The sequence below is a fragment of the Camellia sinensis genome, chromosome 13, assembly GCF_055761805.1.
Source record: "Camellia sinensis isolate YWXY chromosome 13, ASM5576180v1, whole genome shotgun sequence".
Lineage (NCBI taxonomy): Eukaryota > Viridiplantae > Streptophyta > Magnoliopsida > Ericales > Theaceae > Camellia > Camellia sinensis.
In genome coordinates, this window is record NC_138973.1 from 112404909 (window position 1) to 112418054 (window position 13146).

The window sequence follows — 13146 nt, forward strand, 5'->3', positions numbered from 1 at the left end:
ACCCACTTTTCAAAATATGCTAGAATTATGATGGGCCTACAATGAGCAGAATGTAGCATATTTGATGTAATGACCGTAGTATCCACTTTCTTAATTTATTGGAAAACAATTTCTATGCTATCTTTGAAAAAAACAAACATGTTAGTGAAAAAAATAAAAGTAAAACAGTTTTAGTTTAAATAGAAGACGGTTTCTTACTTATAACATAAAGTAGTTTCTAATTTTCTATTTTTTTATAATAAAAAAAATTGTAGAAAAAAAAAATACAAAAGAAAAAGAGTTTGCTGTAGAGGAAAAAAATAAAAATAAAGAGGAGTTTGTGTTATTTGAAGGAAAAAATGTCTTTGAAAAAAAAAAAAGAATAATGCTTCTTACTTTATTTGTATATATTAACAAAAACCAACTTCTGTTTTCATATTAAAAAAAAAAAAAAAGTTTCTGTAGAAAAAAGAAATTATGTATGTGTGTGTAACTTATGACTGAATTAAAAATAAAATTATTTTCAAACAATAGAAGGAGATTTCTCTCACTGGGCTTTGTTTGGCATAAAAAGTGTGGGTTACAATAGTAAAAATAAATAAATAAAATAGATTAAAAAGTCAATAAGACAAAATATCATATCACATCTAAATCATAATCGTTTTATTTTTTCTTTCACAAAAGTCAAAAAAGTTAAAAAATCTGTCTTAAACGAGATTTTTTAGCCTTAGGTTAAAATAGCTAAAATGTCAAAAAAACAATCCACATCCCAAACAAGACAAACTATTACAAACAAACCTATTAGTAAGGCCCCTTTTGGGAAGTGAGTTATAATCCACTTCCCGGATTATAACCCACTTCCTCTTTAACAAAAAAAGTTACTTATAAGCAGTTTTTAACCAAAAATTTAATTATAATCATCTTCCCAAAATAGTCCTAAATACATAACATAAAATAATTTAAAGCTTTGTTTGGCATTTGATTTTTGGTTAAAAAAATGCAAAAAGATAAAATTGGCTACATAAGCTAATAAGACAAAATATCACATTTAAACCATAATTATTATACTTTTTCTTTCACAAAAGTCAAAAATTCAAAAAAACCAGACTAAACAAGACTTAAAAAAGTCTCAACACAAAAAAACCAACTAAAAAAAAGCTAATACCAAACAAAACTTCCTTTGCTGAAAAAGATTTTCGTAGCAGATTCTCCTCCAAACAAATGGAGGCATCAGTAAATAAATAAATAAATAATTAAATAAATAAATAAAATACAAATAGAGGCATCAATTACATACTAATAATACCAAACAAAACTTCCTTTGCTGAAAAAGATTTTCGTAGCAGATTCTCCTCCAAACAAATAGAGGCATCAGTAAAAAAAAAATAAAAATAAATAAATAATTAAATAAATAAATAAAATACAAATAGAGGCATCAATTACATACTAATAAAGGGGAAACAAGGGGTTATTTTCATGATTTGGTCATTTAGTCCGGACCCTTTTAATCCGCTGATTTGTATCTTAAACTGTTATTGGGATTCAATAATCTCTCATATGTGAGATATTATGTTTTGATAGACGGTTAGTCCGTACCTCAATTTTTGTAACCAAATATCGGGTTATTTATTTTGTTGAATTAATAATTTAATCTTAAAGTCATATCCACCTAAACAAACATATAGTATTTACAAAATAAGATTTATAATTGTACAATCATATATATATATATATACAACAATGATTCATCCCTCCTTTTCCCTCCACCCCCTTTGACCCCCTCTCTCTCTCATTGGTTACATTTTCTTTTTCTTTTTCTTTTTTTTCCTGCTCCTCCAATCACCAACCGCCACGTGACAAAGAGGAGCGAGGGGGTGACCCCAAAAAGAGGTCCCAAGCATTATTTATATACATAAACTCATCAACCAACAATTATAGTCAGTTGGTTGAACATCAACACTTATACATAATTGGGAGGAAACTACTAGCCCAATAGTTCAATAATCAACTTAAGAAAAAAAAATCTGTTAACAATGATTGATATCTTGACTTGTGGGATAGAAGTATACAGGTTGGTCAACTGAACTTGTCACTTGGTTGAACATCAAACTTATCATCTTGACATCCAACACTTTTATCATTAAAAAAAAAATGTCTTTTCTCTGGTGTAAAATAACATAATAATTATCAATATTGGTTTTCCATTGTAATGCTATTAAATGAAAATCAATTTTTTTTTTTTTGTTCTTTTTTATAGTGGATGCTTTGTTTGGAAATATGTTAGTTAAGTAATTTTTTTTAACTAAAATATGATATGAAAAAAATTAATACATTTAGAATATTTTTTGATTTTTTATAAAAAAAAAATGTAAAAATACAAAAAATAAAGAGAAACGAAAATATTTGACTTTTTTAATATAATTTGTTGCTTTTTAATTTTTTTTCAATCTATGATATTTACACCATAACTCTCATATTATTATTGTGTCCAAAACATTTACTTAAAAATGGACACACACGTTAAAAATAAATGTTTCTTATAACAACCTCACAACTTACTTTAAGGGATGAAATTGTAATTACAGTCAACGTAACAATACGGATCATAAACTAACATTTAGCAATAAAATAATTTTAAGTATCATGAAAATGTTAATTAGAATTTTATCACGAAAGTGAAGGGTAGGATTAGATTAAACGCTAATATGTTGTGAGCAATATGTAAAACAAATCTTTATCCACATATTTTAATTTTAAATAAAATTTTGAATAATTTTCTTTTGAGTAGGTAACGCGTTAACGAAAAAAAGTCCACAACCTAACCATTTGGGTCCACATGGTGTTTGATGCATGGGCATGAACTTAGCTTCAAACCTTTTACTAATTTTATTTATTTAATTATTATTATTATTATTTTTTTTTTGGGTGGAACCTTTGATAAGCTTTATATACATGAGAATGGCTTTACAAGAGAATGGGCCAAATCAAGAACATCAATGATGAATCATGATCTTCAGACAACACACACAAACACATATATCATGTATGTGTATGTACAGGATGGAACCAAGAATTCATTTGCGAGTGATCAAGACATGAATAAATTTTTTTTATATGAATTGATATAAATTACTATTTTTTTGAATTCAAAAGATAAACTAAAATTTAATATTAAATTAATACGTAAAAAATAAAACAACCATATATTTAATAAACTTAATATATGAATAAAAACAAAGTCATGTATTAAAAAATTATTTATACAAATCAACTCAATCATCTATCAAAGTGGAACTCGACATTCTTTCATATCTCGAAAGTCTTCAATGATTGATTCTGTGATAAAATTTTCAGCAATTTCCTTTTCAATGTACACAAGCAAAGAGTCTGTAAGAAATTTATTTTCCATTTTGTTGCGAAATCTGGTTTTGACAATTTTCATGGTTGAAAATGATTGCTCCGCAGTTGCAGTAGAAACTGGAAGAGGAAGAACAAGTATAATTGCTCTATAAACAAGTTGATAGATCGTAGATTTGTTTATCCTTATCAACCACTAACACAATTCAAAATAGTAGACTACATTATGCTCATAATGGTAAAGTTGCATTCTCAATTGTATTTTTTCTTGATATGTGAAGTCTTGCAGATAAAACTTTTCTACTAATCGACAAATATCGTCGATTCTAAAAGTTTCAGACACATCTCGAGGATCTAGAGCTGAGCTAAAATTAAACAACTCTACTGCATGTTTATTGAACCGCCCATTTAATTCTTGTAGTTGAGAAGTTGTTGCAGCATAAAAAATATCTACTCAATAATAATGCTCAACTGTAAAATCATCTTGATGATCACGAGCTCAACCTCTTCTCCCAATATAAGGAGCATTCATATTCAGGACATCTATGTTGCGTACCTCACAAAATGATTTCACATTGGCTAGTAAAGCATCCCATTTTTCATCTCTAAACTTTTGCAGAAGTGCCTTGGTAGATGAAACTAGATTCATAGCATTTAAGATGTCTCGAGATCGGTATTGCAAAGCTTGACAAAGTAAATCAGTGATCTCCAACATTTCTTTCATGAGATGCAAAATAAAGACAAATTCAAATGGAGGCAATGTTTCATAGGCTGAGTTTGCATCTCCTCGTTGGGAAGAAGTCGTTCCTTCGTTAATGATGTTGAGAAGAACTTCACATGTTGGACTGAATATTTTTATTAAGCTTGAAACTGACTTGAAGTGAAAACTCCAACGAGTATCTCCAGTTCATTGTAAAGTGCCAATCTGGTTAAGTTCCTTTCCAGTCTCGAGCTCATCAATGTCAATCATATGTTCAATTTCAACAGCTTGCGCAACTTTCAATTCATCATTGCGCTTGCATGAAGCACCGACAATATTGACAACAAAAATCAATTTAGGAAGAAATTTATGAACTGGGAGCATAAGCCTCGGACCTGGATCACCAACGTACCCGCTTGATCTGCTGTTCACTTATAGGTAACAGACTGGGTAGTTATATCAGTGTCTTGCTGAGATACCCTTTTTGACCAAAGACTGACCTAGTACATATAGTAAGCTCTAGTAACTTCCAAAATTAGGACAGGATGCTACCCCATTCTGGGGTGTATGATGTTGCTTGTTTGAATAGTGAAATCCTAGATCATTTCAAAGTTAGGACAAGGGTGCTTGTTCTCTTTCCTACTATGTGCTATGTATGAGATCTATACATGGGTTCTCAAATTCAGATGAATGGTTCAGGAATTTCATTTTGTGGGGTTGAGTTCAGTTTTTCAACATGATTTAACATTAATCAGTTGCGCCAGAATGCTGCTGAAATTCTAATTAGGGGTCCCGTTTTTGTTCTTGCTAAGTAGTCGTAGCACTATAGCTTCAAAACGATCTAATATCCTCTAAGTTTTGTGGACTCACGCTAATAGACTTAGTAAAACTATAGATTTGGTTCAGGGACAACCAGTGTTAGTTTCTCTAGCGCCAGTTACAAGGAGAAAAGGTTAAAATCTCACTGTTAGTACATTTCCAACCAGAATTTCTAGAATTTGTGATGGATCCACCTCCAGTGGTGATAGATCAACCTCCAATAGTAACGGACCAACCTTCGGTAGATATAGAAAACATATTTTTGTCCTTTTAATGAAGCATTAATGCTGTTACCAACAAGGTTGCTACCAATAGTGAGGCTCTTGCCGGATTGCAATACCCATTCGGGGCGTCTACATCTCATCCACCTCCAGTGGTTTATCTAGTTTTGGAACCACCTCGATCTCAAAAGCTTTCCTTGTTTGGAAGAACCATGTCAGGAGTGGCTGTCACTTGGTATGCCAAGTTAGATGATTTGGTCAAGCAAAACTGAGAGGAGTTAGCTGAAACATTTGTCACACAATACTCATATAATACACAAATCGAAGTAACCACTTGAGAGTTGAAGGCGACCGGACAAGAGTCCAATGAGAGCTTCATGGCATTTATCACCAAGTGGAGGGCAAAAGCAACCATGATGACAAATCAACCCTTGGAAAAAGATCAAGTCCGTATGGTTGTCAAAAATCTGCATGGAAGATTATTGCAGAAGATAATAGTTCTTCCACTCTTCAACTTCAAGGACCTCCATGAGATTGGGGTTCAAATTGAGGATGCTATCAAACAAGGAATCATTACAGAAGGAAATGAGCTCGTAAGAAAGATATTCACTCGCAGTTCCAATGCTACTCCCCTAGTAGCATAGCTACCAATTCTATACCTTCAGAAGTCAACACAGTCATTGCCACCACTGCCAAAACAACCAATCCCTTCGCCAACGCTGGCCCACAAATAGCCAAGTCAACCCGACCCCCAAATAAAACCTTTCATCCACTCCATATGTCTCAAACTCATGCCGTGGAAATCCTAGTAGAAAAGGGGCACCTCAAGCTCCTTGATCCCTGACCTCTCCCTGATATTCTACCAATCAGACATGACTCCAATAAATACTACACCTTTCACAAACAACATGGTCATGAAACTAATCATTGTTTTCACTTAAGCCATGCGATTCTAGATCTCATCGACAGCAAAATCATAGCTTTGCCTCAACCCCAAAGAGCTAAGGTTACCTCTAACCTATTGCCACCCCATGACCAAGCCTCACCGCATTTCCATCTCAACCTCATCCATACACTACCACCCACTTTCAGCCCCAACATATATATCACACCTTCCTATTTGCCTAAGCCCAAGGTGCTAATACCGAAGAGCGCTAATCTATTCATGATAATTGCACCTCAATCCCAACCAAAACCCCGAAACTCCATTGTGGCAGATGATCTAGAGCCAGAGCTGGATATTATAACAGATATTCTCACGGGCCTGTGCTTTCCTCTTTATGGTTTTCTTGAGCCATGGTGATCAAGAAGCAAAAAAACACAGGAGAAGTTTTGGGTCTGACACTGGCTGACTCTGTGATAGATCTTGAGACTAGCGCGAGACCAGTAAACTCGGGGGATATTGTGATCATTTCTGTGATCGAGAATGAACCATATGTAAATTGCATGAATTTCATTCTAGACGCGGTTGATGGCCTGCACTTTAACCATTAAAAATGGTTTTATTCTGAGTTCTAAATTGAGTGTTGAGCCTGAGTTTGATTCCACCAAGTCTAAGTTTGGTGATTTCAAGGCTGATAACCTAAACATCACTGTCCTATCTGTGTCTATCTTTTCACTTTCTTTTGAGTCTGTTTTAACCATTGAGCTAAAAGTTTCGAATGAAAATGCAGTAATTTTCGCCTACTTCTCTGTGACTTTAATTCATTGCATTGACCAAAAATTTCAATAAAAACAAAGAGGAAAAAATTCATCAGGCTTTGCAAAGTTTGATCGACTATGTGCTAAGCCTTTAATGAATAAGATCATTTATGTTAATGTGGATACTAAGAAGGATCATTGTTTGGCCTAGATTGGTTATACATTGTCTTCAGAAGAGCATGGGCGATTAGTCTCTTTATTAAAAGATTTCAAAAAATGTTTTTGCGTGGTCCTACGAAGACATGCTTGGAATTGATCTTGAGATTGTACAACATAAGATCTCTCTTGACCTTGAGGCCCAACTCCTTTTAGCTTTCATAATCCAAATAGTCAACTAGAGTATGATACGGCCAGATTGGAAGCAACCCTAGAACTAGAGACAATAAGGTTAGATGCAATTAGGGACTCAAACTTAGTCACCCACCTAGTCCGAACAAATAATTGGTTTGCCAACTCTTTGACAACCCTAGCTTCAGTGGTGGATATACCAATCAGGGTCAAAATGCATTCGATCCTCATAGAGTAGATGATAGCCTCAATAGAAGAGGTTGAAGATCCTACGCCCACGAGGAGCAAATGCTAAGGATAAGGTATCAACACAGGACTGCTAGGGCATTCAACAAAAAAATTAAATCCCGGAATCTGAGAGAAGAAGATTTAGTGCTAAAGGACAATCGAACTCTTATCCACGACCCTATGGGCAAATTCAGACCCAATTAGCCAGGTCTTTACATCATCACGTCTATTTGGTCAAAAGTAGCAGTCATTCTCATGGATTTAGTTGGCGTAGAGATCTCACAACCAATCAACATGTACAAGATAAAATAAAATACTATCCTTGAGAGGCTCGCTGGGTCGAAAATCCGAAAGCGCGACTCAAGCAAAAGTTAAAGCAAAAAAACAAAAACAAAAAAAAATGAAAAATGAAAGATGAAAAATAGAAAAAGAAAATATGAAAAAAAAACCTCACGAGGTCGAAAACATGGAAGGGCTTGTTTGGCAAAAATTAGAGCACAAAAAGAGAGTGAAAATTCTCGAGTAAGCTTTATCCCGGAACTACGTAAGGCCTAATTCCTATCTTTGGGATACATAGGCAGTTTCATCTTGAAGTTTAGACCCAACCATTTTCAACTCACTCGTCCCGTCCATGTCTGATTGGTGTATCTTTATTCAACTCAACTGTCCTATCTGTGTTTGATTGTCAGAAATGGATTCTGCCGGCTCAATGGTTTGAGAGAACCGGTTTGACACGTGGGTCAAATAGGACCGGGTCAACACACGGGGTAGTAGCCGGGTCAGCACGTAGAGCAAGAGCAACACGTGGTTCAACTACTGGATGCGAGTCAAACACAAGGCTGAGATGAGGATTTGATGCAGAATGCGGGTTAGGTGCTAAGTGATGGGCTTTAAACGGAGTAGCATGACTTAGGCCTGGGTCAGGAAAAATGGGTTGCGCGCCTGTAGGCTGCACACTTGGGATAGTCTTTTTATTGGATTAGGCCAATTTCTTTAGTTAAATTTGTTGAGCTTTGATCATAGACTTTCTAGCTGTTCTTTTAATTATTGGGCCAATTTTCCTAGGCTTTGGATCAAACCCAAAATCTTTTGGAGCAATGGTATGATTATCGTTTGAATCTTCTTCTCTTACAACGGTTAGTGTCGAAGACCACAAATTGAAATAAGATTCCGTTAGACTGATTTTTTGTCATTTTTCACTGGGAAAATCACTGCCACGTCTGAAATTTTGCGATGAACAAGATGGTGGTGACAATGAATCGGATTGATGTTCGAAAAATGATTTGTAACGAATTCCCCACCGATAGTATTCAGACTCAATTTCTTCAAGACTGTGATTGTTGTTTCCTCCAATCACCAACTCTTTTGGATGCGCTTAAGGGTTAACAATGCACTGATGATGGTCAAACAAGCGAATCGAAGTCACCAAAAAAACGTGCTTGCTTGTCGATAGTGCTCTGAATTTTAGACAAAACAAATTTGAAAATTCTCTTTCTTTCCAACTATAATTCGACATGTTGCGCACTTAATTAAACACTGCTTTGATACCACTGAAAGGAAAACAAACAATGGAAATAGATTGAAGTTCCTGTGAGGGTGTTTAGCAAGAGACTCGATAAATCGAAAGCGAGAACAAAGTGAGATATTCAGTGGTCTTCAAGTGGTCTGAACCAATCCATATATAGGCATCAAAGTGACAATTCAAATAGTTGCAACTGTTAAGATCAATCTTATTTAAGGAAGAATAGGTGCAATGGTCTATGAACCATTGTGTTTGTTTAAGTTTATGTTGGAAAAATGGTTTTATATAGGCTTATTTTGGGCTAATTTCGAGCCCAAAATTGAGTGGGCCCCAAATGTCTTTTGGGGTGGGTCCGAAAAGGTGACGTGTTCCTTGCCACATGGCAAGTCACACGGTGAAAATGGTTCGTCAAAACCGTTTATGAGTGAATGAAAAGTTGACATCGTTTTCGAGTTCGTGAAATTGGACATTTAAAGATTTAAATGTGGGTTTCTTTGTAAAGCTAGTCCCACATTGAAACTTGAAGAGAACTTATGTGTGTATATAAGTTCTAGGTGACAACACTTGGGTTGGGCCCGAGGGACACCCCAAGTTTGTAGAAGGGAAAAGTTATGGACAAAGTGAACCTTAGCCCAAACCACCACACGCGCACGCCGCTGACCGGCCGAGCCGTGCCGGGTGCGGGTGTGGGTCGGTTCTTATATTAATGTTTTGGACAAAATTTATTTGAATTTTTAATGAAATCAAATTCAAATTTTGTGCCAAAAATTGAATTAATTTTCTATCTATTTTTACTTCCTTCAGTCCAAAATATTCCTAACAGTTTCAAACAGTTTTAATAGTGTGAAAAACTGCCTAGCAATTACAGATTCGAAACTGGCAGTTACAGATCCAAAATTGCTAACAGATCTGTGTAGTTTGAACTTGTATCTGTTCAATTCAATTTTGCACCTGTTCATTCAAAATAGCACCTATTCGGATCTGTTAATTTTTCCTATAAATACCAACATTTCTAGCAGTGTTCAAGCATCCAAAATAGTCTGAAAATTACATTTTGCTGTCCTGTTTTGCTCATTTGCATAATTTCTCTTCATATTAGTTTTTAACAAAAATTAAAGAGAGTATAGAACATAAGGTTCTAGTTTGCCGAACAAATTTGTTTGGAGTGCAACTACAAATTTGTGAAGATCATTGTATCCTGGGAGATAGACGTCACTTAATCGTAAGTACTGTAGCGGGATGAATCTATCTTGAGGACAGAGTGTCACACACTCGATTTGGTCTTTAAATATTCATTCGGCTCGGTAAAATAATTTCGGTACGTTATTTAATTTATTTCTTTGATTTAGTTTCAGTTTATTTTTTTTTGTACACAGAAGGTTGTTCCAACAATCTTAAGACAGATTGAATTATTCTATTTACAGAATTTTTTGTTTATTTCCTTTCTTCTTTCTTCTTCTTGCAAAAATTATTTTCTGTGATTTTACAAAATAATATTTTGGTTGGAAAACAAATAGTAGTAATATACTGTTTGACAGATAGTAGTAATATACTGTCTATTTTGTTTGACAACTAGTAGTAATATATTGGTGTCATTAACAATTCAGAATAATTATTTGTGAAGTTTGTCAGAAATTAATTTTGGTTTTCTTAAATAATTTATGTGTGTTCATTAATTAAAAATAAACTCATTTTTTTTTTTAATTATTGAAGTGTTACAGAAATTTAATTTTCTGTGTGGAATTAATTTGGTTAAATAAAATTTTATTTTATTTCCAAATTAATTGAAAAATAAAAGTTACATTCTTGTTTCTTTTATTTTTATAGAATTTATTTCTGTGAATTTAGATTAATTTTCTGTGTAGTATAAATTCTAATTATAATTTTGTTTTATAATTTAAAATTCATGGCTACTGAAACAAATGCTCAAATGAGTACTGGAATGGTGGCTGCAATTGCGTCAACCTCCTCTCATGTTATGACAGTACCAGTAAATCGCGGTGAGAAGCCAGAGAAGTTCTCAGGAACTGATTTTAAAAGATGGCAACAGAAAATGTTATTCTATCTTACAACTCTAAACCTGACTCGTTTTCTCTGTGAGAATGCTTCTACTCTAAAAGAGGATGAAACTGACCGACAAGTGGTTACTGCAGTCGAGGCCTGGAAACATGCTGATTTCCTTTGCCGGAACTACATCTTGAGCGGACTTGACAACACATTATACAACGTCTACAGTCCTATCAAGACAGCAAAGGAACTTTGGAAGTCTTTGGAAATAAAGTACAAAACGGAAGATGCCGGCTCAAAGAAATTTATGGTTGGGAAATTCCTGGACTTTGTGATGGTTGATTCTAACACTGTAATTAGCCAAGTTCAAGATCTTCAACTCATTCTGCATGAAATTCACGCAGAAGGCATGTTTCTGTAACAACCCTCATACTGTTTACCGATTAATGACTGATTGATTACCGATAAACATCGATTACTGTTGAACTGAACTGATTATGACTGATAATTGGACTGGTTAAAGTACTGAACTGACTGACTGAAAACTGGAACTGAATTGACTGAGTGTGTATGTTAATTTGTATTCTATCTGTTTGATTGATTATTTGATCTGTTCGTGTTTTCCGTTTAAACTGCTAATTGAAGGCCTTATCGGCGGCCGAACCACGATTTGGTTAGTGTTCTATGATCCTTAGAATTAATGTGATTTTATGGTATAATTATCTAAAAACTGTTAGGTATGATTAAATTAGATTAAATATTGATCAATTGCATAGTTTGATTTATTTACCAATTTGCCACATGAGTGGCCCACTCAATACATATACTTGAGCCTTATTATACACCTGGATCAAAACACTCCTTCAGCCACATTTTGAGCCTACAACCGACCTTGAGAGAGAGAGACTTGAGGATTTGGAGTTCATCTTGAATTGCTTGGTAATTGAAGTGTAGATTGTTAATTTAAGCTTCTAAATCTTGAATACAAGACTAAGGTAGGAAACTCATCTTCTTATTGTTTCCATTGAGCTAGTTCTTGCATGATTCATGTTTCATTGTAGAACTAAGTCATGTTTTAGTTCATACCTGTTGATATAGAGCATAATTCATGCATGCATGTTTGTAATGTAGAAGTTTGAGTTGTTTTCATGGCAAATTGTCACATGCATGTTCATGTCTTGAGTGTAGTCCATGATTTCATCATGTTTTGGAAACAATTGGCTCCTTAGAGCATCAAATTGAAGCTTTGAATTGATTTGAATTCATGCATGTTTGCATGTTCTCCATGTTCATGAAAATGGTTTGAAATTGGGTTTGAATTAAACACCCTTGGGCTTTGATTTCTCAAATTGAGCTTTGAATCAAGTTTAACTATGTGTTTACAAATGTTTTCTGGAAATTCAGCCCAAGAGGTCGAGTTTTGAGTTGTTAAAACTTGAGTTTGAGCTTGGAGGTGCAATCTGGGATTTCCAGATTTTGCACTCCCGCTCGAGCGGGGCAAGTGGCGCTCGAGCGGGGAATTCGAGCATCCAGCATCTCTGCACTGTTTTACAATCCGCTCGAGCGGAGGACTGGGCGCTCGAGCGGAGTCTTGTGTCTCAAGCTCGAGCGGGCGTCGAGCGTTCGTCGAGCGGAGATTTCACCCATCCAGTACTTTTACAGCATGCTCAAGCTGGAAAGTTGACGCTCGAGCGTGTACCTTTGTTGCATGTCCGCTCGAGCGGGGAAACCTGCGCTCGAGCGGGACTCTGTTTTTCTGAAACTGCTTTTCGAATACATCTTTGCATCCTCATCCCGTTCTAGGCATTCTTAGGCCTAGTTTAAGACATTTTATTGAGGATATAGATGTATAACACATCGAGGCAACTTAGGGATTAAGTTATTATCTTTCCCAGCTGTGTAGCTTAGTGTGTTCAATCTGTTAACTGTGTAGGGTTGGCGACTGGGGAGGCACGGTCTAGCATACTGTAGCCCGAACTCTGTGAGTAACGATTGTGTAAAGATATGTTCACAAATGATTATTTTCTGAACAACTGAACTGTACTGTTTCTGAACTGATTACTGTTAACTGAATGAATGTATGTCCTATATTCTGAACTGTATTGTGGCATCCTTAGCACCTACTGTTACTGTTACTGTTACAGAGATCTCTGTCGGTTCCCTTGTTGGAACCACTGCTGTTTACTGACTGATGGCCATCATTACTGTTCGGTCTTCTAGACCTACTGTTTACTGCTATGCTAACGGATGTACCACACATGACTGTTTACTGTACTGAACAACTGAAAGACTGATTGAAATGAACTGTTTTCATACTGTAAGGA

General features: G+C 35.0%; 1 protein-coding gene across 1 annotated transcript; it reads right to left on the reverse strand.

Moving 5' to 3' along the window:
* Positions 1 to 3262: 3262 nt before the first annotated feature.
* On the reverse strand, positions 3263 to 4051 carry LOC145805634 (uncharacterized). The gene is made up of 2 exons (XM_082900801.1): positions 3893 to 4051; positions 3263 to 3532 (listed from the first exon to the last, which is right to left on the reverse strand). Exons 1-2 carry the CDS (start codon positions 4049 to 4051, stop codon positions 3263 to 3265), a joined length of 429 nt encoding a protein of 142 aa, XP_082756927.1.
* Positions 4052 to 13146: the final 9095 nt, after the last annotated feature.

Excerpts from the sequence above, each read along its gene's own strand:
- LOC145805634 (XM_082900801.1), bottom strand. The coding sequence starts at position 4,051 with ATGTTGGAGATCACTGATTTACTTTGTCAAGCTTTGCAATACCGATCT. Across the intron at positions 3,533-3,892 it reads ATGTGAAATCATTTTGTGAG|TGGTTGATAAGGATAAACAA; the intron begins GTACGCAACATA and ends GAATTGTGTTAG.